At 40.2% G+C, this 27358-nt stretch overlaps 1 protein-coding gene across 4 annotated transcripts in view; it reads right to left on the bottom strand.

The window, feature by feature from the left end:
- Window positions 1–6991: 6991 nt before the first annotated feature.
- The window catches only part of LOC136708446 (carboxypeptidase Q-like), a 37830-nt gene continuing 17463 nt past the window's right edge, over window positions 6992–27358 (bottom strand). For 3 of the 4 annotated variants that reach the window (XM_066683011.1, XM_066683009.1, XM_066683010.1), the window contains exons 5-8: window positions 26117–26228; window positions 19198–19289; window positions 17265–17466; window positions 6992–8450 (exon numbers count right to left, since the gene is read on the bottom strand). In XM_066683011.1, the coding sequence (XP_066539108.1) occupies window positions 8290–8450; window positions 17265–17466; window positions 19198–19289; window positions 26117–26228 (567 nt within the window). In that variant the 3' untranslated portion in view covers window positions 6992–8289. Of the gene's footprint in view, window positions 8451–15764; window positions 15964–17264; window positions 17467–19197; window positions 19290–26116; window positions 26229–27358 lie in introns of those variants that run through there. The other variant, XM_066683012.1, reaches the window with a different exon arrangement.

The raw sequence follows: 27358 nt of genomic DNA, 5'->3' as shown, positions 1-27358 counted from the left end.
CTGATGAAACAGTTATTTTAACAATTAATTCCCAAACAAAATAAATGCCCAGGTCTGCCTTCATGTTATATTCACTTATATGAACCAAAGACAAGTTCCAGTAAACTAATTTCAGTTTGGCTTTGAATTGTGTTTTATTGCTGTGACTTAAAAAAATCTGTTTAGATCCAGAGACTGTGGGAGATTCACAGAATAAGCTGAAACTTTCAACACATTGTTTTAATAATGCAAATGTATTCAGAAGAACACAAAACCAACAACAACAATTATACAAAACTTTAACGTTTGGCTTCCTAAATGTGCAAATAAAGACCAAACAAGCCATTGCTTGGCCCTACCCCAAAGATCTGCTCCCAGTGTATTTGGGAGTGGGAGGAATGGGAAAATATTGTGACACTAGAGCACTCTCATGCTTTTCCTATCATCCACATCCTCAGTAGCATCATCATCACATGCTACTGACTCATACTAACACGTGTGAACATACACGCAAACACACACCTGCATGAAACAGCATTTTTACCATTCACAGATTACCACAGCATCATATTTAAGGGTAAGGAAAAACATATAATTAAACACTTACTTAGAGCTTAATGGATTATTGTGGTCGCTTTCTAGGACACTCGGAAGCTCATACTGAGAAGACTGAAGTATTACAAACCAAGCATATCTGTTTAGATAGTGCAGCCTGTTCAACACTGTTGGTACAAATAATGAAAACATTATTCTATATAAACTAAAGGTTTTCTTTAAGCTGCACACCTCCATGTTCAGGCCACACTGTAAAAGGATTAGAGGACAATAGACCTCTACAGCAGACAGCAGTGCAATCACTTCACCATTGCAGAGGGTTGCATCATCACATGCTGCATTTCAATGCTCCAGATTTCCCCCCCACTATCCTGGAAATAACAGATTGTATCATATTTTCTTGTGCAGCAAATGTTTCTCGCCCACAAAGCTGGGGAACAAATGCACCACACACTAAGCTTGTAAGGCCCAAAAGCTCGGTGATGCCTCTGTAAAATGAGCTAAATATTTTAGAAGTCAAGAATCTTGTGCTTTTCCTTTTTCTGACCATGTCATGGATAAGAGGAAAAATAATTTAACAAATTAAAACAAATTAAATCCAGCTCAGTGGAGAATTTGTATTTAATTAAAATTTCAGATTTTCAGGAAAAAATGTTCAGCAATATAAAATATAATATATATATAAAATAAAATATAACAAATATATATTGTGGTGGGTGGGTTATGATAAACATTTGAAAAAAAAATTTACTTTAGTAAAAAATTTTTTAATAATGTTGCCTTGTGATGGACTGGCACCTGTTCAGTTTGTGTTCTCACCTTTCGCCAAGTGATTCCAGGTAGACTCATAAATATTATTCTAGAATTGTATACAGTGAAACAGTGACTTACAAGTGAATCAACTTGAGAATTTTCTGAGATACGAGCCATGACTTGGTCGATTTATTTTTTTGCTTTATGATGCGAGCTGAGATCTGAGTTACGAGCGAGTGAGCTTACGCCCCCGCCACTAGGTAGCCCAGCGAGCATTCAGTTCACTTGGTGCTTTTCCACTGCATGGGTCCGGCTCTACACCCCTCGACACGGCTTGGCTCAGCATGCTTAAAGCTTGTCGCTTCTCCACTGGCAGGGCTCTCCAGCGAAACCCATCTCTTACAGGAATCACTGTCTTTGAAGACCACAACCACGGCAGAGATAATGTTAGGAGCTGTTTACTCATCGTGTATTCGTGTGTTGTTTTAGTTTTTTGGATTAAACACTGCTCCGCGCCCCAGTTCTCACGGATCAGTTTTATTAGTTGCACATTTGGCTTTCACTGGACATTTTCATCCACCATCAGCCCAAAGAGCATATAAAAATCTAACTTAACAAGCGGTGAGTTAGTTCTGGATTTGAATGAGCTCTACATCTCGTGGTGATTGGCATGGCTTTGGCCAATCAGGTCTTCGTCTTATCTTCAAGGTAAATACACTTAATAGAACCAGTTTACATCTTTCCATTCTCTTTTATTATGTACTATTTTGTTTTTATAAATTATTTGTTATTTATAATGTACATTTTCTTATTTAAAAACATATCAAAAAATGGGTATGTTTAATAGCATTTTAATTTATTTTAATGGGCAAATTTAATTTGATATACGAGCAAATTGAGTTACGAGCTCAATCACAGAATGAATTAAACTCTTGAGTCAACATATTAGAGTATTTACACTATGTTTATCATGTTATAAGCCTTAAAATCTAAAGAATTGTATAATAAATTATGATGAATGGGCATACATTTTTTATAAGTTAAATTGTGAGGCGATACATTGGTTATTTTAAAATCTTCTTACCCATTAAACATTCTGAAAGAATACAGAAACATGGACAGAGACCTCTGTGACTATATCAAGTATAGATAAGCCTAAAGTTCTCCTAAAGCTCTACACAACAAACACTTTAAACACCTGTTTATTGGATGGTGACAGTTTTAATGATCTACAAGGCCTTGGTTTATCTCTTGAGTAACTCCTTTTAGAAACAGATATTTTTCTGAATTTTTTAAACCTCCATTTGAAAGAGGATTATCTGCTAATATCGTCAAAATACCTCTTGACAAATTAATAACTTGTGCTTATGGGCAACGTGGCCTGGAATCAGAAGAAAGGAATTGGTTTCTGATGCAGAGTTGTGTGTATATGGCTGTGTTGTGTCTGTTGTGACTGAGAATTTCAGAACGGAGTAAAAGACAGTAAAGCAAAGTCTACTGGCAAGTGTGGAGAACCACAAAATGTCTGCTACAATAAAAGCTTCTTTAATCTTCCTCTTTTTTTGGCCTGAAAATCTGACAATATTCATTGAGTCAGCTAATCTGGGTTTTTTTTATAAAGAGTCTAAACCATTGGTGCTTTCTGACTCTTGACTCCATTGAAGTCGAAACAGAGGATTTGAGCTCTATTCATTCTGCTTTTTTCAGCTCGGGAAGGCTCTTTCATGTTGTTCATTTGTTCTGAATGGACCCTGACGCTGCCCCACGTCCACTGTTTAAGCTTGGGAGAATTACGTGGAGCTTTTGATCTGGGGCATTAACACGTTTCATCCAAGCAGCCAAACTGGATTGACCCTTTTTGTTTCCTCTCTCCCACTCTTCCATGTCAAAACATTAAAGCCGCAGATAACGTATCTTTAGGCCAGAGCCCCTTGCAGAGAAAATGTTATGGTAAGATCCACAGTCAAAACAACCGACAGAAGAAACCTAATCCAATCGATGCTTTCTGCAGTAAGCCCTTTGAAGTCTTTAATTCATGGTCGCTCCCTCAAAACTCTTCTTGTTTTATTGAAGAGAGCGATAAATTTTATGCTGCTATTTATCTTTGCCTTGTGGGAATCTGCTTTTCTGCACATTTGTGTGAATCTGAATGACAGTACCGTATTAAATGAGAATTTTATGCCATATAAGTGGAATACAGTCACAAATGCTTCATCTGCAAACAAAGCTCAAAACAGATAAAATACAGATATAAGCAGCTCATGAGGTCATCAAGTGGCTGTAGATCCAAATGGGGCAAGTGGTGAAAGGTACTGTAAGCTGATCTGAAGTAACAAATGATCACTAGCAGTCAAAGCCAAGTTGAAGGAATGCCAAAGAACTCTGGAGAGAACTTCTGACCATTTGACCTGAAGACAGCTTCTTAGAGGGATTTGTCAACTTTCAACTACTCTAAATCATCTTGCAAAATGTTCCAGTTACTTTTTACAGTGGGATTTCATCTCGAGCAGACATGGCCATCTGAAGCCAAGATAGGACATGGAGTTCACTCACTTTGGGTGGCTAAGAAGCCCCCTAATACCATGGTTTTAACAACTGTTAGCTAACATGACAAAACAGGGCAGTAAGTGTTCTCCTACAAGTGTGTTGAACTGTTTTACCTTAGAAGCAATTCAGAAAGAGTTTGTTGCTTCACCTATTTTGAAGAGGGCCTGTGCCAGACTTCACCAACCCAGCATGGTAGCACTGTGGAAAATCAAGCTTTAATTCTGCTGAGAGCATTTAAGAATCAGAGAGATGAACTGAACTCTTCAGCTCATAGTGAAACTTCAACACGTGTCATCCCATAGAACGTCCTTCAGTTTTATCCTACTTTTATCTCTGTCACCTTTGGAACAGGCTTTGTTCTAGGTCTCCACTGCATATAAAGGCATTCTGACATATATTTATTAGGCTGAAATCAAGGTGGCCTGATGTAGTGGGCTGAAAAAGAGGTAGAACTTGGGCTCTATAAATACCACACATGATAGATGGGCTTTACACGGAACAAAATGTATGTAAAGAAAGATCACTCTACTACTGGTATGCAAAGAAATCTGGTACACTGTGAGGTATAATTTTGCATTAAGGCCAACTGAAGTGTCGTATACTTTTTTGTTGACTGGTCTTTTCCCGTAAATTCACACAGTGAATTATTCTTTGTTCTTTCTGAGCCATCACGTCATAATTACAGCATTACGTCTGGATTTCAAAACCATTCACTCGTATAATGCTTTTAAGATCAGTGTGCAGTCTATCAGCAGCTGAAAGTACCTCTATGCTTTACCACACTGGGGTTGGCTGGGAATGTCAACAGGACGTGGTCCTGTAGGAGCCAGTAGAGTGTAGCAGGGCAAACAGAAGACTTAACAGAAAGCGGTTTCCCCTTGTTTCCACAAGCCGCTCTCTCCAGTGCCCTCATGAGCCTCCAGCTCACTCTCACTAACAAATACAATGTGGGTTAAAAGCTTCCAGCTGCCTCTCCGTGTTTCATCTGAATGACTCTCTTCTATTCTGTGACAGCCGACTTTGAGGTGTTGCTATCATTTTACTTCATTATACACATCATAGGGGACTCTGCCTCTACAGTCAGAGGTCTGGTTTAAATGCCAAATAATGCCGAAACTAATAAAACAACACAATTCTTTAAGAAAATGTATATAACTTGCACATCTTAAATAAAACTTTAGTAAAGTTTTCAGTCTTAACTTATTCCATAACTGACTCATTAATTGTCATCATCAGGTTAATGACCTCTGCTCAAACATCCTGTAGAGTACAAGACTTGTGTGTCAGAGATCAAAGTTACAGTGATGCAGTCACCTTTACCCAAGAGTGTACTAGAAGATCTGTGTGAGAGAGGAAAAAAAAAGCACAGCCATGAAATATTAACAGGTTTATATTTTGATCAAAGCTAAGCCTTCTTTGAATTGATGGCACATTAATAATTAAAGGCTTAAGTTCCATTTAAACCATAGAAGACCACATAGTAAATAATTATCCTCAATTTGCTCTACATTCAGTAAAGAGTGTAATAGATCTCTTATATATGTAATTTATATTGTTACATAAATAATTGTATTATTAAAGATACATGTCAATATTAAAACACTGTCTCCAAATCAAGATTAAATGCACTTTATGTAACTCAGACTTTAACATTTCTATTTTTATGTATCAACACAAAGGTGATAATAACTGAATGAATTTGCACTTTTAACAGAACTGCTCCATTTTTGTCAGGGTGCTACAAGTGAGAAATTATTAATATCAGATTACATCAGTTTTGTTTTTACCAGCAGCAACTTCTGAAAATGAACATATGTTAGACAACTCCAGCAACATCCATCAAACTGTCAGTGAGAGAGCTGTTAAAACACCTCAAGCAGTTACGATACCTGAGGTCACACACAAATCCCTTTATTAAGTATTGAAGATACCATTATTTAGGATTAGATTGGAGGACACAGCACAAAGAAGAGTTGTGGGAAGACCGAGCTGGGCACCAATATACTCCAAAATATTCACGTTGTCATAGAAACAGGAAGTCACATGTTTAATCAGGACTGATCACAGTGTAAAACGTTCACAGATGCATGATTTAATCAAATGTTACAAACAACTTAGTTTCACTACACTGACAGCCTGGAGTGTAAGCAATTAAACATTACTGCTTAATTTATTGTAATTATTTCTTCTCCAAGATGGGCATTTTGAAATGATTGAAAGCTCAAGTCTTGGCCTGACTGTTTTAGGAAGAAGGATTGACTAAATTCTGGTGAACAACAGTGAATATCAAATGAATAAAGAATTATTTACCTAGCGCAACACACAGGAGGAAAGATGTCTTTTTTTATGTCAGCTGTCATAACAGGGGACATGGTCCTGTGCTTCTGATTTTCTGGAACACTATCTTTTTTAGTAATAACCACAAAAATAACATTGTCTTGGAAAAAATATTCAGAGAAGCAGGTGCAGAATATTGCATGATGGGTAGTCAAAGGCTATGACAACCCATATTCTAGGAATGTTTTTCTTTTCTACAGAGATGGGGAAATTACATCCCATATAGTTCAAACTCTTGCCATAAGGCCAGCAGTTAACCACTGAGAGAAACTACATGGTCTTTTTATATCTTCGTGTGACCTTTTATTATTCCCCTCATATTCCTATCCCCCATTCCCACCAATCACTCCCCCTTTATCTCTAACAATTTCTTCACTGTATTCTCATCTTCTGTATTCTCCCCTTACCCCTCCTCAAACTCTTTTTCTTGATACTCCCTTCCCCCACTTCTCTAATATATATAAGACCCTCCTAAAATATTTGGTGTTAGACTGGATTAGGAAAAGACTGGATTGTCCCAGGTACAGTGTGAACTGGCCATAGAAAGGAACTGGTGACAAACTGATGACCAAGCTGTGCCTGTGTGTTTCTGCATGCACGTGAAGAAGCTGAACCTCCAGTCTCCAAACTTCAGATCATCCTGTGTTAGCTGCGATCTCCCAGCTGTATTCATACATTATCCTGTGTATGTGTAAATAAACTCCAGTCATTGCCAAACTCCAGTCTCCTGACTCTTCCTGCTGAATTTCTAACACCTGCAACCGATGAGCATGAATACCGTGGCTTAATCAGTGTACTGGAAAGACATTCCAAGACCAGAGATAAGATTTATTGCATTCCACAACAGGAACAACATTCCCTTATACAATGTTCATTTACTCACACACTGCAATAAAAAAATCTGAATGGATTATTTATTTGTTACTACAGGTTGATTCATGACAAAAACTGAATGCAGTAAAATTTTCATAAGAACTTGGTACACAAATTAATGTCTGAATTATTTTAAAACAGGCAAGTTTGTTTTGTTGCAGATTAGCTTTCAAAAATTCATAAACATGTAAAACATCTTAAGCAAAATATCCAACCACATTATTATATATATATGATCATGTAAAAATCACTTCTGTTCACTTGCTTGGTACTCTAATTATAGCAGGGTATAACTCTAAAAGTGGTCTTTAAAAGTGTGGACTGTGAAGGCTATCAATTGACATGTTTACAAGTACATTACACATATGTGCACAGCTTTTACACAATTAGTTTCCTGAATAAACAAGCACATGCAATACCTCTGTAGTGACACACACAAGGTATAAATTATTTCAAAGTTAAAATTTAAAAGACTGTCCCCAAAAACTGTCCTGTCACATCCTGAAGTCATCTGCAGAATGTGACAGGACAGTTTTGGGGACACATTCTTCTCCTTTAAAATGTATCTCATTGATAGCACACCCAGAGCAGTCAATTGTCTTCAGTTTTAGAGAAAAGCTTTCAGAGTTAAAAAAAATAATATATTACCTCTGAATTTTTTATGATTTACCGGCTGAATTTCATTCATCCATCAATTTTCTGTAACTGCTTTTTCTGTTCAGGGTTGTAGACTTCCCCAAGTTACATGGCAGGAACACACCCTGAATGGTGTGATAGTCCTTCACAGGGCACACATTCACACATTCACTCACGGGCATGGGCGTTCCTAAACCATTTTATGATCAGTGAAAACTTTTTTCTTTGCAAGCCATGTCAGTACTTTCACAACCTTGGTCCAAATGACTGAATAAAAATTCACATTATGTATAATATCATAACCAAAATACTGAATCACAACAAGAATACACAAAAGGCTGGCTGAGGGTTACGAGCAAACTGATATTTAACACTGTAACTTTATTTGTACATTATTTAAAAGTATAATTTAAAACTATAGAATATATTACAGCGTGAACATAAACTTTCAACTAGCCTCTATTATACTGAACAGTGACAAATGCCTGATGAAATATTATGAAAATTTAGATTCTTAACATATCCATCTAAGCCCATAAACTGTCTTGAATCAGATCTCTTTTTAGGTTGTATGTGGGTTCTAAAAAGAATGGGTCTGGAAACATCGTGCTATCTGGGGAGCATCTCATCGAGATCTGCAACAACATAGGCCACCACTGCCCACACAGCAGAACACAGGTTCATCTCCAGCGGGTCCTGCACTGTCATTGTGTCACCTTGGGAGTGGTGAAACCAGAAGTACTTACTGTCTGCTGTATGCAGGCTAGCACCTGGAAAGGGAAGCAGAGGTTGAAATATGTGGTTAATCATGCATAACAGCAACCAATCTTCAAACTGTAGCGCAGAGACATGTTTCCTCTCATGCAAATTGCCTGAATGCATCATACCGCTACAATACTTCTAAAATGCTTTTTATAATATTATCCATATCTGTAAATCTACTCCTCACAGAAATAGGGCAATGAGAGAAGGAAAAGATGTAGAATTTAACAGAAAATGAAAAAAAGCCTGTGCAACTAACTCCCTACTAACTCCCTAATGCCTGTATACCAGTGATGGCAGGTCACAACATGCCAAAACTGTGTAACAAACTTCATGAATAGATAAAGATAGCAGCAAAAGGAAAAAAAAATCTCACACGTAAACTCTGCTGCTATAACTTTGGTAGGGGAACTGCATCCTTATTTCCATATTTGTAGCACTCATGGTCTGGAATACTTGATAAATACATTTGTATGCAAAGGTTTTTGCACCTTGGCCACATTACATATTTTGTAATTTCTTAAATTGAGAAGTAGCAAACACAGCCTGCAGCTAATCACCAAAAAACACAGTGTATTTTGGCATATCCTAATGCTAAATTAAAAAAAAACTTCAGTTTTGCCTGTGTCTGGACACCCTAAGTGTTGTTTTATTATTATTATTATATTTATTTATTGGGACAATATCTGATTAGCAAAACAGACTGGTGACCAAGTATAATTAGGTACTGTCAGCTGGATCCGATTTCAAAAATTTATAAATTTGCAGATTTTTTAAACCTTGTCCTAACAATCTACAACAATGAGTGAAAGTAATCTATGCCAATGAAAGAGGAAAAGTTATAAGAAGACAAGCAAGGGTTGTCAGCTTGCGGTTTCCACAGTGATGAATGTTATTAAGAAATGGCAGTTCAGAGGAGTGGTGAAGGTCAAAATGGAATCTAGAAAGAAAATCCTTGTAGAGGACTGTTGGTTTGACGGTACGAAAGTCAAATTAAAACCTCTTACGACTGCCAAGAACCTGCAGAAATGTTTTAAGTAGTTGTGCACTTTTCCACTGTGCAAATCTGCTTGAACAAACAATGTTCATGGAAGAGTCATAAGAAGAAAACCTCATCTGACACCTTGTCACAAAACTCTTTAAAACTCAGCATTAAAACTATGCTACAGAACATCTAGAACATGAATGAGAGTAAGATGACCCAAGAACATCTCAGAACTAGAGCCCTTCAGCAAAGAAGGGTGTGGAAAACAATTCCTACAAAAACTGAAAGACTTTCAGCTGGCTACAAAGAACATTTGAAAACTCTGATTCCTGCCAAATAGATGTTAGTAAGTACTGACTCTGTGTCACGCCTTCGTCCTGTCAGTTTGTTGTCCCCGCCATGTGCTTTATTTGCACATGGCTCCGTTTTGTTTATGTTCGAGTCTCCGCCTTTGTTCCGCCTCCTCGTCCGTGTCATGTGTTACCCGTCCTCGTTATCTGTCCAGGTGTGTCTCGTTTGTCTCTGTATTTAAGCCCTATTGTGTCACGTCCTGTTGGTCGTACATTTTTATTCACATTCTCGTTTGTCATGTTTAGTCAGTCGTGTTTTCAAGTCTGTCCGTCTGTCTCCACAGTTTCTCCTTTCTCGTTTGTTTTGTCGTGTTCTCCGTGAGGTCCTGTCGTTTAGTGTTATTCTCCTTTTCGTTATATTCCAGTTCTCTGTCTTGTTGTTTAGCTTAATATGTCTAGGTTCATCTCTGTTTGTCTTGTTGCCGCTGTTTAATTAAAAGAACCCGTGTTTTAGCGAATGCGTCCGCCTTCCTCAATCCGCCCCTCGCTCCTGACAGAATGTACGACCACCAGGACGCAGCTAGCACAGACTCTATGTTCGACAGGGCTGCGATGTGGAATAGCCGGCTCCGACAAATGCATGCCACAGTGGCTCAACGCCTTCGGGAGGAATCGATTCATGAGTCAATTCATGAGTCGAGTGATTGCTCCAGCGCGAGTCGTAGGAGCCGGCGGAAGAAGCGTGCTGGAGTTCCCCCCTCGCTGGAGGATTACCCCCTCAGGTCCGGGGAAATTTTTGGGGGGGCGTTAAGGGTAGGGGCTGTTAGCCTCACCTCCGTAACTCCGAGGTCTGAGGCTAACAGGGGCGCACCTCGAGGTGATCTGATGGGTGCGCCTGTGAAACCCCCTAAACCCTTTACAGCTCCAGCGCGAGCCCGGCGAGCAGCACGAACTCCTGTCCTCGAGAGCGCGGCTCCTCCTGCCGCGCCTGTCTTCGTTAACGCGGCTCCTCCTGCCGCGCCTGTCTTCGTTAACGCGGCTCCTCCTGCCGCGCCTGTCTTCGTTAACGCGGCGCCTCCTGCCGCGCCTGTCTTCGTTAACGCGGCGCCTCCTGCCGCGCCTGTCTTAGTTAACGCGGCGCCTCCAGCTGCGCCTGTCCTCGAGAGCGCGGCACGCGCCTCTCCAGTCTTCGTGGACGACGTCGCAGATTCATCTGCCTCCGTGGACGTCGTCGCACGTTCTTCAGTCTTCATGGACGTCGCTGCAGGTTCCCCTGCCTCCGAGGACGACGTCGTTGCAGGCTCCCCTGCCTCCGAGGACGACGTCGTTGCAGGCTCCCCTGCCTCCGAGGACGACGTCGCTGCAGGCTCCCCTGCCTCCGAGGACGACGTCGCTGCAGGCTCCCCTGCCTCCGAGGACGACGTCGCTGCAGGCTCCCCTGCCTCCGAGGACGACGTCGCTGCAGGCTCCCCTGCCTCCGAGGACGACGTCGCTGCAGGCTCCCCTGCCTCCGAGGACGACGTCGCTGCAGGCTCCCCTGCCTCCGAGGACGACGTCGCTGCAGGCTCCCCTGCCTCCGAGGACGACGTCGCTGCAGGTTCCCCTGCCTCCGAGGAGGACGTTGCAGGTTCTCCTGTCTCAGTGATGGCGGCACCCGCCGCTCCAGTGTCCGTGATGGCGGCACCCGCCGCTCCTGTCTCGGTGATGGCGGCACCCGCCGCTCCAGTGTCCGTGATGGCGGCACCCGCCGCTCCAGTGTCCGTGATGGCGGCACCCGCCGCTCCAGTGTCCGTGATGGCGGCACCCGCCGCTCCAGTGTCCGTGATGGCGGCACCCGCCGCTCCAGTGTCCGTGATGGCGGCACCCGCCGCTCCTGTCCCGGTGATGGCGGCACCCGCCGCTCCAGTGTCCGTGACGGCGGCACCCGCCGCTCCAGTGTCCGTGACGGCGGCACCCGCCGCTCCTGTCCCCGTGACTATGGCGGCTCCCGCCGCTCCTGTCCCCGTGACTATGGCGGCTCCCGCCGCTCCTGTCCCCGTGACTATGGCGGCTCCCGCCGCTCCTGTCCCCGTGACTATGGCGGCTCCCGCCGCTCCTGTCCCCGTGACTATGGCGGCTCCCGCCGCTCCTGTCCCCGTGACTATGGCGGCACCCGCCGCTCCAGTCCCCGTGATGGCGGCACCCGCCGCTCCAGCCCCCGTGATGGCGGCACCCGCCGCTCCAGTGTCTGTGATGGCGGTACCCGCCGCTCCTGTCCCCGTGACTATGGCGGCTCCCGCCGCTCCTGTCCCCGTGACTATGGCGGCTCCGGCCTCTCCTGTCCCCGTGACTGTGGCTACGGCCTCTCCTGTCCCCGTGACTGTGGCTACGGCCTCTCCTGTACACGTGACTGTGGCTACGGCCTCTCCTGTACCCGTGACTGTGGCTACGGCCTCTCCTGTACCCGTGACTGTGGCTACGGCCTCTCCTGTACCCGTGACTGTGGCTACGGCCTCTCCTGTACCCGTGACTGTGGCTACGGCCTCCCCTGTCCATGTCCGTAGGTCGGCCCGAAGGACTTCAGGGCCGATCCCCAGAACTGTGCCCAGGCTGGTTCCTCAGACTGCCACACAGACATTAGCCAGTCCTGGGCACCCCCCTGTTACTTTGGTTCCATTGTCTGTCCCTGTCCTGGTTCCCGTCTCTGTCCTTGTCCCTGTACCCGTTTCTGCCTTTGTGTCTGTCCCGGTCCCTGTCACTGTGTTTGTGTCTGTCCCCCTGAATGTCTTGGTCCCTGTTCCCCTACCTAGTCCAGTCCAGTTTCCTGTGAGTCCTGTCCAGTTCCCTGTCAGCCCTGTCCAGTCTATGTTTCAACCCCCTGTCCAGTCTCAAGTCTCGTCTCCTCTCCAGTCCCCGTTTCAACCCTCGGTCCTGTCTCCATTCCAGTCCCCTGTCCTGTCTCCTGCCCATGTCCAGTCTTTGGTCCCCAAACATGTCCAGTCCCCTGTTAGTCCTGTCCAGGCCCCATTTCAACCCTATGTCCCGTCTCCTGTCCAGTCCTTGTTTCAACCCTCTGTCTCGTCTCCTGTCCAGTCCACTGTCCCCAAACATGTCAAGTCACGGTATCCATCCCGCGTTCAGTCACCTGTCCTGTCTTCTGTCCAGTCACATACCCCTGTCCAGTCTAATGTTCCTATCCTGTCCAGTGTCTTGTCACCAGTCTCTGCTCCCGTCCAGTCCCAGCACCCGGTCCTGTCATCAGTCCCGTCTCCATTCCAGTCCCCTGTTCATGTCCAGTCTTCTGTCCCCAAATGTGTCCAGTCTCCGTATCCGTCCCACGTTCAGTCCCCTGTCTTGTCTCCAGTCCAGTCTCCCGTCAATTCCCATGTGTCCACTCCTGTCCTGTCCAGTCCGTTCTCGTCTCTTGTGGCCCCCCTTTGTCAGTCTCCTGTCATGTCCCATGTCCCGTCTAGTATATTCGGTCCTGTCGTGTCCCCAGCTCCTGTGTCTGTTCCCGTCCTGTCCTGAGTCCTGTCACCCGTTGGTTTGTTGTCCTGTCTTGTTTTCCGTGCCCTCTCCTGTGCCAGCTCCTGGGGGGTTTAGGAGTACGCGCCCAGGAGTTGCGCGTTCTTGGGGGGGGCATCTGTCACGCCTTCGTCCTGTCAGTTTGTTGTCCCCGCCATGTGCTTTATTTGCACATGGCTCCGTTTTGTTTATGTTCGAGTCTCCGCCTTTGTTCCGCCTCCTCGTCCGTGTCATGTGTTACCCGTCCTCGTTATCTGTCCAGGTGTGTCTCGTTTGTCTCTGTATTTAAGCCCTATTGTGTCACGTCCTGTTGGTCGTACATTTTTATTCACATTCTCGTTTGTCATGTTTAGTCAGTCGTGTTTTCAAGTCTGTCCGTCTGTCTCCACAGTTTCTCCTTTCTCGTTTGTTTTGTCGTGTTCTCCGTGAGGTCCTGTCGTTTAGTGTTATTCTCCTTTTCGTTATATTCCAGTTCTCTGTCTTGTTGTTTAGCTTAATATGTCTAGGTTCATCTCTGTTTGTCTTGTTGCCGCTGTTTAATTAAAAGAACCCGTGTTTTAGCGAATGCGTCCGCCTTCCTCAATCCGCCCCTCGATCCTGACACTCTGGAGGGTGCCCAACTTTTGCACAGGCTATATAGATTTATGTTATTAAAGGGTAACTGTTCATTAGGATGTGCAGAAAAGATTGTGTTTTAGTTGATTAGGTGCAAAGGCTGTGTTTACTTCAGTGGAAAAAAGTAAGATGGTGTGGTTGCATTGTATCTGCAATCTTTCACTTGCAGGCATAAGTGGACACACTATGTAAGGAGTTGTAATTCAATTTTTTTTTACATTCATTTCCATTTTAATTCCACTTTGTGATTAATTTATTTTTTGTGATATTTTCATTGGTGACAATAACACTTTTTAAGATCAGAGAAATGTTTGCCCTAATGTGAAGAACAGAGGATAAGAAACTTCTGTTACGAAGCATTCTTACTGTGGACTGTTCATTTCATATCCTATTTTTTTTATGCTTTTGCAGTGAATCACAAGGTTGGCCATTGGTATAATTTGTACACAATGATGAAAGAATGATTAAGCCAATAATAACTGTTAAAAAGACTAAGCCAGTAATAGTCCTGATACTTGTAATAGACCTTTATGCAACGTTTTCCAGTCCACGTTTAAAGTACATTCTTATTGTTTCTAGGATAAAATGGAGAAATGGGAGCACAGAAATCAAGCACATGCGTTTACAGTTAAAGAGTTTTCCACTTTCTTTACTATTTCCAGATGGGCGCAGCTCCATCCCAAACCCTCAGCTATTCCTCAGGCAACAAAGACTTGCTTAGCCTTTAAAATAGGAAGCTGCTTGCTGAGCCACTAATTTTAATTCTACTCTGGAACTTTACAGAGTGGTGTAAAACCTACAGGTCTCCATAACTGCCATAAGCTTTAAGAGACAAAATCATAGGGTAAATAAAGTTCACAATCTTTAAATGCAGATGTGATTGTATAGACTTGGACATAAAGTACCCTGATTGGATTTCTCCCAAATTAGAGTATATTGAATTAGCTGAAACCTTGGCTCACTGAAGAAAGAAGACTGCAGGGTAAAATTACATTTAAAATGCTGCACAAAATTCTCACATAAAGGAAGTGTGAGGGAACAATCTCAGCCAGTTGTTCTGTCTTGCTGTAGATGTTTAGACAGCTGTGTGCGCGTGTGTGACTCATTTGTTTAAGATGCTTGCTTTGGCCCACTGAACAGTAACCTGATCCTCTATACATTTCCCAAGTCTCCGTGTATGCTCCACATTTTTAATAGTCATCAGGAGATATCATTACCAATCTGTTTGATATTATATACAGCTTTGATATGCATGCAATCTGAAAAAAAGTACTTAAAAATTGTTTAAATATATTACTTCCAAGAACATTCAGAACCTGTATTATACAGTCACTATGTTGATCTTAGCCTGATTCATGTTAAACATAATGAAACCCACCTGATCCAAATAAGTTGTAATTTGCTTTATCTGACAAGAGAATGTGCTGACAATATTTAGGGGGTTTTATAAACCTTTGTATTTGTGTTTTTCTTCTTCCTGAATTGTTAGTAATGTTTTTCTTTCACTGACTGTGCTTTCACTGACTGGAAGCAAGGGCCAAGATTTTTTAAATAGTAGATTGTGAACTTTGACTTTGGTTGGTTGGTTTGGTTAATGGTACTGCAGTTATTTCCTAAACACTTCTACAGCTAAATATTTATTATGTTTATAAGTTGCTACTTTATATTTTTGTAAGTTTTACTACCAGGTATGGTAGCTTTACAGACGTTTGTACCCTTCAAACTTTGTAACACGTTTGTAACACAGCATACATAATTTAGCTTTAGCTAAAAACAGCATCAGGTGCAATTTTGGTTTTATCAATGTTTTTTAATTTAAATACAGCAGGATCTATCCTGTGGTTACATGATAGATGGTGTATTGTATATTGTATATGAATTGTATTTACATGAATGAACGAATTGAAAAACGTTCAAATGAAAGAACGCTTCTTCATTTATTAATCTCCAATTCTGGGTTTTAGTGGGTCTGAAGCCTAGCCAGAATCACTGAGCACAAGGCAGGAACACACCCTGGTGCCAGTTCTTCACAGGGCATCTCACACACACATATGTAAGTGTGGTCACAATTTCACACAGCCAATCAACCTATTAACATTGTGAGATTATGGGAGGAAACTGGATCACCTGGAAGAAACACACACACACACACACACACACACACACACACACATACAGACAGTTGGAGGACACACTAAAATCCTCTCAGACAATTACCAGAGGTGAGGAACGAAAACTGGAAAATGGAAAAAAGATCAAATTTACTACAGCTGAGAAAAAACCTATGAATAGCATTAACACCCTACACATTTTTTTAACATTCTTTCATAATCATGTCTCTCATTTCTGTTCTAGGCAATGCCGATAAATCTGACACTGACTAAAAAGCTGAGACGTAATGACAGAAATGAGCGCCAATGCTGCTATAAAAAGTGCAGCCTGTCTGCTAGGTGTGAAATCCTCAGAGTTCTAATAGCAACACTTCATTGTACCTGACCAACCCTGTCCTTGTGATGTCACATATCAGAGCTTCCCTCACTCTAGCTAAGTATATTATACTGGTAATTTCATGGGTATTTGCCTGAACTCAAACAATTAATGCCATTCTTTTAGTCATTAAATTGTCAGCGATGCAAGTCCCTTAGGGCCAGAGCAAGTAAAGCACAACAGCTTCACTGCACAAAGGAAATTGCAAGTGTGGGAGATGAGATGCAAGCAAGGTTGACTGGCTCAAAGTTAGTGACATTTAAAAGCGACTTTTTACTCACCTGCATACAAAAAGCAGCTCATTATTTAAAGCTTCCATTTCTTAGATAGAATTTAAAGTGTGATGCTGCAGCATTTGCTTTGGCCTTTGTTCAGTATGAATGCCCAATCTACTTCTGGATTTAGTGTATTTTGGCATTTGTTAAAGTGTACTATACATATGTTTGACTGATATAGAGGAAATAAAACAGACAGCATCAGTATAATACACTGCAAAACATCTGTAGAATCTGTCATTTACAAGCTGAATGTGAAAGAGAAAGCTATAGCTGCACATTCATAGCAATTTACAACATGCAAGCAGCAAGTTTTATGAAAGAAATATGGATTGCTTTGAGGATCAAACTAGGGAATGCATAATTAGTTAAAAAAAATAGTGGAATTAGTTATTTATCAGTTGTTCACATGTTAACTTTGACACCACTTCACCAGCTCAGGAGATGCATTACTCAGTGAAAGAATTTGAGTGGCCTATCTTACAGAAAATGCATTTAAATAGACTTAATCTAAAACACAATAAGCCAAAAGATAGAGAAAGCTCAGCAAAGGCCATTGCTCATGTTTTTCCTTTGCACAGCTCCTAAGTACACTGATGAATCTGAAAAATGCATGTTTTGCTCATAATACAGATTTAGTTAAAGGAAGCTGTCATTTAAACTGACCTGGTACTCCAGCTTTCATCCACATGTTAATGTCAGTTCCTTCTCCATGCTCCTCCAGAGATGTGACATTGATTGGTGTCAGCAATTTCATTACTTCCTTCATGATGGCTCTGGCTTTGTCACTGCCAGTGAACTGCAGGCCCATGGGGACAAATGTGCCCAGATCTGACTCCATCACTAGGTCAAAATTTGAAATGTTTCCCTGTAGTGGGAATAAAAAAAGATTACGACATTCCAGTGAAAGATTTCATGTTTGATGTTATTTAATTGAAGTGTCAATCACTGAATCAGGTGTTTAAATATTGTGTAAAAGTCATGTTACACTGCACTGGCTGGAAAGACAGAGAGGAGGAATATAGAGTGTGTTTTTATTTAAATGAGTGTTTTATACACAGAGCTTTGGACTGGATGAGAATAGCACAGTACACTTTAGCAGTTCCTCTGTTCCAGCACACCTGATTCAACCTATTGAGGGGATTTATAATGAGCTGTACTGTAGCCCTTCATAAGAGAGAAAATCACGGATGTAAGCAGAATTTAATCATTTCTCCAGCTCAAAGAGTGTAGAAAATTGTTTCAGCAGGTTCCAATGAAAACTGGTGTCCATAAATATATCTACCTTTTTCAAAAAAGCATGAAACTTCTGAGAAGGTCAGTGTACAATGATCAGAATTGGGTATTCAATTTATATTGCTATTAACATATATTCAGCAAATATATATTCTGCATATACACACATAATATCTTTTGAATTGAAAATATGGATTAAACAGTATATCATTGATGTCAAACAAAAGTTTGTATCTCCATTTTTAGTTTATGACATCATTTGAACACAGCTACTGTCCTTCACGCTGTGTGAAAATTTCATGATGAATGAAAATTTTAAAACTTTGGAATTCCAAAAATTACTTTTTACATTGACTTCTATTGAAATATAAGAAGGTTTTTTCATTCTCCTTTAAAGTTGCTATTTTGGAGATTTTCATTGAACAGCAACAATATATTTATGAGCATGAACAAAGATATTTTAAATAAGAACAAACTCAGAATATTATGGGTCAAAATTCAAAGTTATTATTATTGCTGAAGTGGTTAAATTCACTGGAAGAATATTAAATAAACTAAAAGTGTTTGCTGTTATACAGCATGTCCTACCAGTCTATGTACAACAGTGTTTTGGGAAACTGGGGTTTGGTTGGCAGCTTGAACTCACACATAACAATTTATAAAGAATGACAGCTTTAAATTTAATAGCTCTATTATGGAATGTATCCTTTATGAAAGGCATCCTTTATGAAATAATCTCATCTCCAGAATAAGGGACAGATCAAGGTCTCCTGAGGCTGGAATGAGATCTTATCATTCAAATGTAATAATATAACTGTCAATTACGCTTTAAGGCTTTGAGACTAAGAAAGCAGCTGAATTAATTTTCAGTAGCACCCATCTAGTCCAAACCAAGTTAAATTCAATCCACCCTCCACGTACTTGGATGGAAAACAGTAAAACCGCTGCTTTAGTGACCAAATGCAGCATTTGAACTTCGGTTGGCCCTTGGCTGCTGCCTTCTTTGATAATCCTCTAAAGTCAAACTTCAACAGTAAATCCACACAATCTTCACAGCAGTGTATAGCTACCATGCTGATTTGACATCAAATGCATTAGAAAATTATTCCAAAGAGTAAAATATAGCTGTACAAAGCTGAGGTCTGATTAATTATGGACATTACATAACCTTTCTTTCAGTATTACGAGAGAAATAAATCTGAAGAGATGAATGCCACTTCCAGAGGAAATTAATGTGTGTGTGTCAGTGCATGTGAGTTTCAGAAAATATGGGAGCACAGGGACACATACACAGATCAGCATGTGCACTATATGCATCATATTAATAATACACTCATTCTATTAAATGGTGAGACATAGATACTTTGTGCTGTTGGTAGTACTGCGCAGCTCCCACTCCTCCGGCTTCCTCAGCAGTCCACAGCACTGTCCGGAGAGTTCTCTTTGGGCGTAGTCCTGAGGACCAAGGAGGAGACACTATGAGCCAAATACAGATGATTTCACTTTACATCCATACCAACACTTTCAATACTGGAACGCATAGCTAATGTCAATATAAGTCAAGATGATCAGTTAGGTATATAACACAGAATATCAATATAATTTAAAATAATCTGAAAGCTGCACAAATACAGTATTGTGCAAAACTCACAAACCACTTTTTAATTTGTTGAATTTCCAAACATAGATGTCATCATAAGTTTATTATCCAGTGTCAAACAAACAAGCATATATTTAACACAATTAAAAAAAAAAAAAAAAAAAAAAGGGGTGGCATGGTGGTGTAAAGATTTAGTGCTACTGCCTTGTTAGTGACTCACTTCAGGGCACTCGCCCCACCATGTGCTCTCTCAGCACATTGCTCTGTTTGTTAGTGCCCATGTCTCCGCCCATGTCCCGCCTTGTCCGTCATCCTCGTTACCTGTTTCAGGTGTGTCTTGTCTGTGAGATGTATTTAAGTCCCTTTGTCTCGGTTCCTCGTATCGGTCATTTGTTCGAATTCCTAGTCATGTTCTTGTTTCGTTCCTATTTCTAGTCATGTTGTTTCTCGCTCTCATTCCTAGGCATGTTGTTTCTCGTCACATTTCCTGTTCTAGTCTGCCTCATCTGTTCCTCGCTTTGTGTTTGCCCTCAAGTCTGTTTGTGTTTGTTTTGTTATTTTGTTTAAATAAACATTTGTGTTGTAGCGTGTGCGTCTGCCTCTGTCAGTCCGACTTCGCGTTCCTGACACTGTGACGGCTTTGGTGTGTTTTCCTCGTACTTCTGTGGGTTTCCTCTGGATGCTCTGGTTTACTTCCACAATCCAAAAATATATGATATTATTTTGACTGGCTATGTGAAAGTGTGACTTACTGGGTAAGTCCAGAAAAGTTTTCTCCTTTATTGTTTATGTCCTTTGTATTTCTCCAGCAACAATGTTTATGGCAGCTACATATTCTTGCAGATCCATAAAAGCAATTTGCTCAGATCTAATGCAAGAATGACTGTCTCAGTCTCCTAATTTTTGTATAATTTGAATTGTGGTAACTCATATTTTTACAGTAAGCCCTTTGCTTTGAAGTGAATTCTTACCTTATCTTAACCCCTTAAAACTTCATAGAACAATAAATAACTTCTAGATATTGGTAGCATCAACTGGAAATTAAAAAAATAAAAGGCAGCTCTACTGTACATCTTGACATGATCTCAAAAACTTTGCACGTTACATGATAAATGATTTCAATGATATAATGTGTAAGAGACACAGTATTAATACAATGGGTAAGACATTTTTTTAAAAGATTCTATAGCAAACAACTTATAGTATTTCCCCATACAACTGATACATAACGAAAAGTGTTATGTATGGGGCAGGACAGGTCATGTCCACCAACTGGACTATCACTATGATCCTCCCTCAGGACTTTAATATTATCACTTTTATGTTCTCATTTGATAATAGGTAACATTTGAAAAAATTCCAAATGCAAATGACCAAAAGGGGTGGATCGTTCGGACATTCAGACCAATTGCAGGAAAATTAAGCAGTATAAAGAAAACTGTGTGTGAATGCCAGGAGAAGGCCTGACTTACTGTCTTCAATTAAAAAAAATTGTTAAAAAAAAAAGTAAAAACATTTAACTGTAAAGTCATTACTCTAAAGATAACATGACACCTTAAGAGAAAACACTGCATCATCTGTGAAGAGTTAATGTGCAATATTAAACAGTTCACATGCTTTCAGTGCAAAGTTGCATACGAGGGAGAATAAAATATAACACCTCTCCCCAGTCCCACTCATGTAATGCGTTGGTTTTTGTGTTTGTTGCTGTAAAGAACATTAACAAAAGCAACTATATTAACTATAGTGTTTCCCATTGCATTACTTTTTCCCAAATAAGGGCGTGGTAAATAAGTAAAAATTACATATGTAAATAACTTAAGTGTTTGTTATGTGTGCAGCAGGTAGTGTCACAGTCACACAGCTCCAGGGACCTGGAGGTTGTGGGTTCGAGTCCTGCTCCGGGTGACTGTCTGTGAGGAGTTGGTGTGCTCTCCCCGTGTCTGCGTGGGTTTCCTCCAGGTGCTCCTGTTTCCTCCCACAATCCAAAAACACACATTGGTAGGTGGATTGGCAACTTAAATGTGTCCGTAGGTGTGAGTGTGTGTGTCAGTGAATGTGTGTGTTGCCCTGTGAAGGACTGGCGCCCCCTCCAGGGTGTGTTCCTGCCTTGCACCCAATGATTCCAGGTAGGCTCTGGACCCACCGCGAACCTGAACTGGATAAGCGGTTACAGATAATGAATGAATGAATGAATGAATGAATGTTTATGTGTATTGTGTCCTACATAAGACTCTACAAACCAGTTATTGTCAAGTGAGGGGAGATGAAGCCCAACTAACCTTGGTCCAAACTATCACCTGTGAAAACACACTAAAATGATATAGAAATGCAACTGAGAATCACTGGTTGGCAGTAGTGTAATATCCAACTCTAAATAGACTAAACCAGTTAGCCTAATTATCTCTGGCTGTCAGAAAGGTTTGTGTCAGCTTGGCTCAGTAAGAATGGCCTCATTTTTCCATTTAAAGCAGCTGCAGTTGCCATGGCATTTTGCCCAAATATGACAGTTTCTGAACATGCTCAGGTAGACACATATTTAAGATAAGATATAAAGATCTCCAAGCTAATTAACTGTTGCATCAACACTTGCCCAATTTGAGGATTTCATACACACACAGTTCAGAGTTATTTCTGGAGCACTAGAAATAACATTGAATTGAAAAATATTTTATGGAAATCTGGTTTCCAAACATCTAATGAGCAAACCCAGCCTGACAGCTGCAGGAAAGCGAAGGGGTAACAAAACACAAAACACAAAGTTTTAAACTCTTGTTCACAAAACAAAATTCTGCTTCCTCTCCTCTTATTTACAATGCCATATTTTCTCCTTTTGTCTGGAAATATGTACTACACCAAGAAGCTTGACCTTTTAGTTTATTTTGAGAATATTTTCTTATATGCACGCTCTCACTAATCTGGTGTACAACTTTCAATGAAAATGTATGAGAAAAATATTTTCCTAGGAATATTTGGCTGCACTGAATTTGCCGGATAAAAATAGGCATATGCAGAAAAAAAACCCATTTTTTTTCTTATTTCCCCTTTTTTTCCCCTTATTTCATTACATAAACAAAATATTGATAAATACTGATGTGAAAGTTTCGTAAATTTGTTGACACACACTGATCAGCCACAACTTTATACAACCACCACTCTAATATGTCACTGGTCGACCAACTGTCTTCCTTGGGTCACTTTTTGTAGGTATTATCCACTGCATACTAGCAAAACCCCACAAGACCTGTAATTTTTGGAGTTGCTCTGACTCAGTCAGCTAGCCATCACAGTTTAGCCCTTTTCAATTAGATATTCAATAAGCTTCACTTCTCCTGTCATTGTTTTTTATGTTGTAGCCGATCAGTAAAAGTATTAGAACATTAGAGAGGGAAATTGTGAAGTATTTTTTAAACAGTATTAAATATTTTTCATTAGTTTCATTAGTCATGTTGTTTATGAAAGGTGAGCTGGTTAACTATTTTGTCTCTGGATTGTGGTGAAATACAGACAGAGAAACAGATAGATTCTTTATTGTCCCCAAGTAGGACATTTGTTTTCACAGTCTGAGCCATTCATACACTTTACAACAGCAGCACAGACAGTTTTGTTACAGCACAGCATGCGCCACAGACTTTTGTCGGACAATTAAGCCTTCTGCTTGATTCCTCTAGTCCATGCTGTTTTAATGTCCACAATGAAAACAATTACAGTGCATCCGGAAAGTATTCACAGCGCATATATTTTGTTATGTTACAGCCTTATTCCAAAATGGATTAAATATTTTGTTTTCTACTTACAAAATAACCTATAATGAAAAAAACTGAAAAGTTTGTTCGGAATTTTTTGCAAATTTATTAAAAAAAAATATATATATATATATATATATATCACATGTATCACAGGTATTCACAGCCTTAGCTCATTTACAAAGCCGAAATTAGCCTTGACAGCAATTACAGCTTCAAGGTTTTTTTAAGTATGATGCTACAAGCTTGGCAAACCTATATATGGGCAGTTTCTCCCATTCTTCTTAGCAGAACCTCTCAAGCTTCATCAGGTTGAATGGGGAACATCTGTGTACTGTCATTTTCAGATCTCTCCAGAGATGTTCAATCGGGCTCAAGCCTGGGTTCTGCCAGGGCCACTCAAGAACATTCACAGTTTACCGAGTTGTCCTGAAACCACTCCTTTGTTACCTTGCCTGTGTGCTTAGGGTCGTCCTTTTGGAAGATGAACCTTCACCTCAGGTTGAGTTCCAGAGCACTCTGGAGCAGGTTTTCTTCAAGGATGTCTCTGTATGTTGCTGCATTAATCTTTCCTTTGATCCTGACTAACCTAACAGTCCCTGCTGCCTAAAAACATCCCCACAGCATGATGTTGCGACCACCATGTTTCACTGTGGAGATGGCACTGTCCAGGTGATGAGCGGTGCCTGGTTTCCTCCAGACATGATGCTTTCCATTCAGGCCAAAGGGTTCAACCTTTGTTTCATCAGACAAAAAGTTGTTTAGGTAAATTTTAATTTTTTTAGGTGCCTTTTGACAAACTACAAGTGGGCTGTCATGTGCCTTTTACTAAGGAGTGGCTTCCATCTTGCTCAGATCTGTGCCTCAATACAGTCCTGTCTCTGAGGCCTACTGACAATTCCTTGGACTTTTCTTAGTTTGTTTGTGCCCTGACATGTACAACCCTAATTCCAATGAAGTTTGGACGTTGTGTAAAACATACATAAACACAGTATACGATAATTTGCATATCCTTTTCAACCTATATTCAGTTGAATACACTTCAAAGACCAGATATTTAATGTTCAAACAAATTAATTTTATTGTTTTATTTTTTTGCAAATATTCACTCATTTTGGATTTGAGGCCTGCAACACGTTCCAAAACAGTTGGCACAGGGCAACAAAAGACTGGGAAAGTTGAGGAATGCTCAAAAACACCTGTTTGGAACATTCCACAGAAGAACAGGTTCATTGGAAACAAGTGAGTGTCATGATTGGGTATAAAGAGAGCATCACTGAAGGGCTCAGTTATTCACAAGCAAGGATGGGGCGAGGTTCAGCACTTTGTGAACAGCTGCGTGAGCAAATTGTCCAACAGTGTTAAACGAACAATGTTAAACAAAGGCGGCACTGCATTAAAAACTGACATCTGTAACGGATATTACCACATGGGCTCAGGAAAATTTCAGAAAACCACTGTCAGTGAACATAGTTTATCACTCCATCTACAAGTGCAAGTTAAAACTCTACCATGCAAAGCGAAAGCCATATATCAACAACACCCAGAAACGCAGCCAGCTTCTCTGGACCTGAGCTCATTTGAGATGGACTGACGCAAAGTGGAAAAGAGTCCTGTGGTCTGAGTCCAAATTGGTTTTGGAAATCATGGATGTCGACTTTCCGGATTGTTATCAGTGTAAAGTTCAAAAGCCAGCATTTCTGATGGTATGGGAGTTTGTGCCCATGTCATGGGCAACTTGCACATCTGTAAAGTCACCATTAATGCTGAAAGGTACATACAGGTTTTGGAGCAACATATGCTGCCATTCAAGCAACGTCTTTTTCAAGGATGTCCCTGCATGTGTTACAACAGTGTGGCTTCATAGTAAAAGAGTGTCTGCAGTCTAGACCTGTTTCCCATAGAAAATGTGTGGCACATTATGAAACACAAAATACGTCAATGCAGACCCCGGACTGTTGAGCAACTGAAGCTGTACATCAAGCAAGAATGGGAAAGAATTCCACCTAGAAAGCTTCAACAATTAGTGTCCTCAGTTCCCAAAAGCTTGTTAAAAGGAAAGGTGATGTAACACAGTGGTAAACATTCCCCTGTCCCAACTCTTTTGGAAGATGTTGCAGGCCTCAAATTAAAATTGAGTGAATATTTGCAAAAAAAAAAAAAAAACAATAAATTTATCCATTTGAACATTAAATATCTTGTCTTTGTAGCGTATTCAATTGAATATATGTTGAAAAGGATTTGCAAATTTATATTTTATGCAATGTCCCAAATTCATTGAAATTGGGGTTGTACAGGGTTGTCAATTATGGGACCTTAATAGACAGGTGTGTGCCTTTCCATATCATGTCAAATCAACTGGATTTACCACAGGTGGACTGCAGTCAAGTTATTGAAACAACTGAAGGATGATCAATGGAAACAGGATGCACCTGAGCTCAATTGTGTGTTTCATGGTAAGAGCTGTGAATACTTAAAATTGTAAAATATAATTTCCATTTTAGGATAACTGCTAGTTATATTTCTTTCTGTTTTTGTTTTTATCTGTAAATATTTGTCCATTTTAATGTTCTTTTATTGTTTGCAATCATCTTTGAAATGTATTGCACTGGAAAAATGAGTGTGTACTATACTGAGAAATAAATACTGGATATCAGATTAATTTAATCACCGCAAGCATAGCTGCATACCATTTTTAAAAGAATAATTTATTGAACTTTGCATTCTAACGCATGTATGAGATTCCAATTTAGATTCTAAAGTTCAAAAAATCTGTATTGTTATTCCTGACACACTGTGGCTAAAAACTCACATAGGACTTATCTCATAGGAATCCTCATGTGCAAGAACAGTAAAGAATAGCTGACTCCATTCTTGTTGATTGCTTCATTTTAAAAATACTTAAATCTGCAATCATTTGTTTAAAAGCATCTTACCCAGATCTTTGATCAGAGACAAGGCTTCCCAGGAAATAGCCACTCCACCGCCGTCATCCATAGCACCCTGTCCCACATCCCAACTGTCCAGATGGCCACTGAGCAATACAACCTGTGAATAAAGGAATTGTAACGGTAAACAGTTAATAACAAAAAAAATAATAATAATAATTAATAACAATGCTAGGTATTAAAAAGCATTCAGCTGGACAGCCCTTGAATAATACTGGAAACTCAGCTAAGAAATTCTGTATCATAAGGCACACTACTCAGGCTAACAAACATAATTCCATCATCCCTTACAAAAAAATCCTAACCCTAGCCATAAATCACATATTATATACATGCCCCCCCATACCCCCTGCACCCCCAGCAAACATAATTATTCATCTCCTACACAACTGTTTGGTTTTGTATTTTAAAAAGAAAGGAAAACGTTACAGTCAAACTTTTCCAGATGTTGGCTATTGATAGAGCTAAGAGTTTGTCAGAGGTAGGCCAGAGGGGGAGGCACATTTGTATTACTGTTGAAAGCTTTTATCTTCCTCTCACTTTCTATACATGAGAAATAAGCTAAGAATAGAACCTGCTTCCCTACCAAATGTCACATCGCTCATGTTTTAAACAAAAATAATTTTTTTCATGAAAGCCAGCAGGAGTTCAAGATGTAAGCATAAAGTTATAGTGTAATTACAGTGCACTTTCTTCTGCATTATTCTTTGTAATTAGTTTTAAAACTATAAACTAATTTACACATGAAAGTGGCCTAAATTAACTAAGATGACAGTAGGGCAGAACTAAACAACATGGTTCATCTATATGTGTATAGTTATTACAATTCTGATTATCACATTACAACACCAGATGGCTACAATATGTAAATTAGCACAATGTGAATTGTTTTTGTTTAGTTGTGTTTGCTATGTGCTTTGACCATCACAGCTCCAGAAAATTGTCCCCATTTTAATACAAAATAATATTTATGTTATTCAGAAAAAAAGTAAATCTTTTTGCACAATATAATGTGTACAAATATTCAATCTATCACCATGAACATTCAAAATATATACTGATCAGCACAAAATAATTAGCACAATATAATTTAATCTAAGATTAAACTCTCCATTCAAAAAAATATTCTAGTGATATTAAACACAATGACACAAAACAATGTGTAATTATAATAATAAGAATATAAAATAAAGCATAAGAATATATATAATATTGTACACGAGTCACCAT

The sequence above is a fragment of the Hoplias malabaricus genome, chromosome 10 (assembly GCF_029633855.1).
Source record: "Hoplias malabaricus isolate fHopMal1 chromosome 10, fHopMal1.hap1, whole genome shotgun sequence".
In the NCBI taxonomy this organism is placed as follows: Eukaryota; Metazoa; Chordata; class Actinopteri; order Characiformes; family Erythrinidae; genus Hoplias; species Hoplias malabaricus.
Note: the sequence above shows the minus strand (reverse complement) of the source record. Positions and strands in the feature narration are given on the sequence as shown.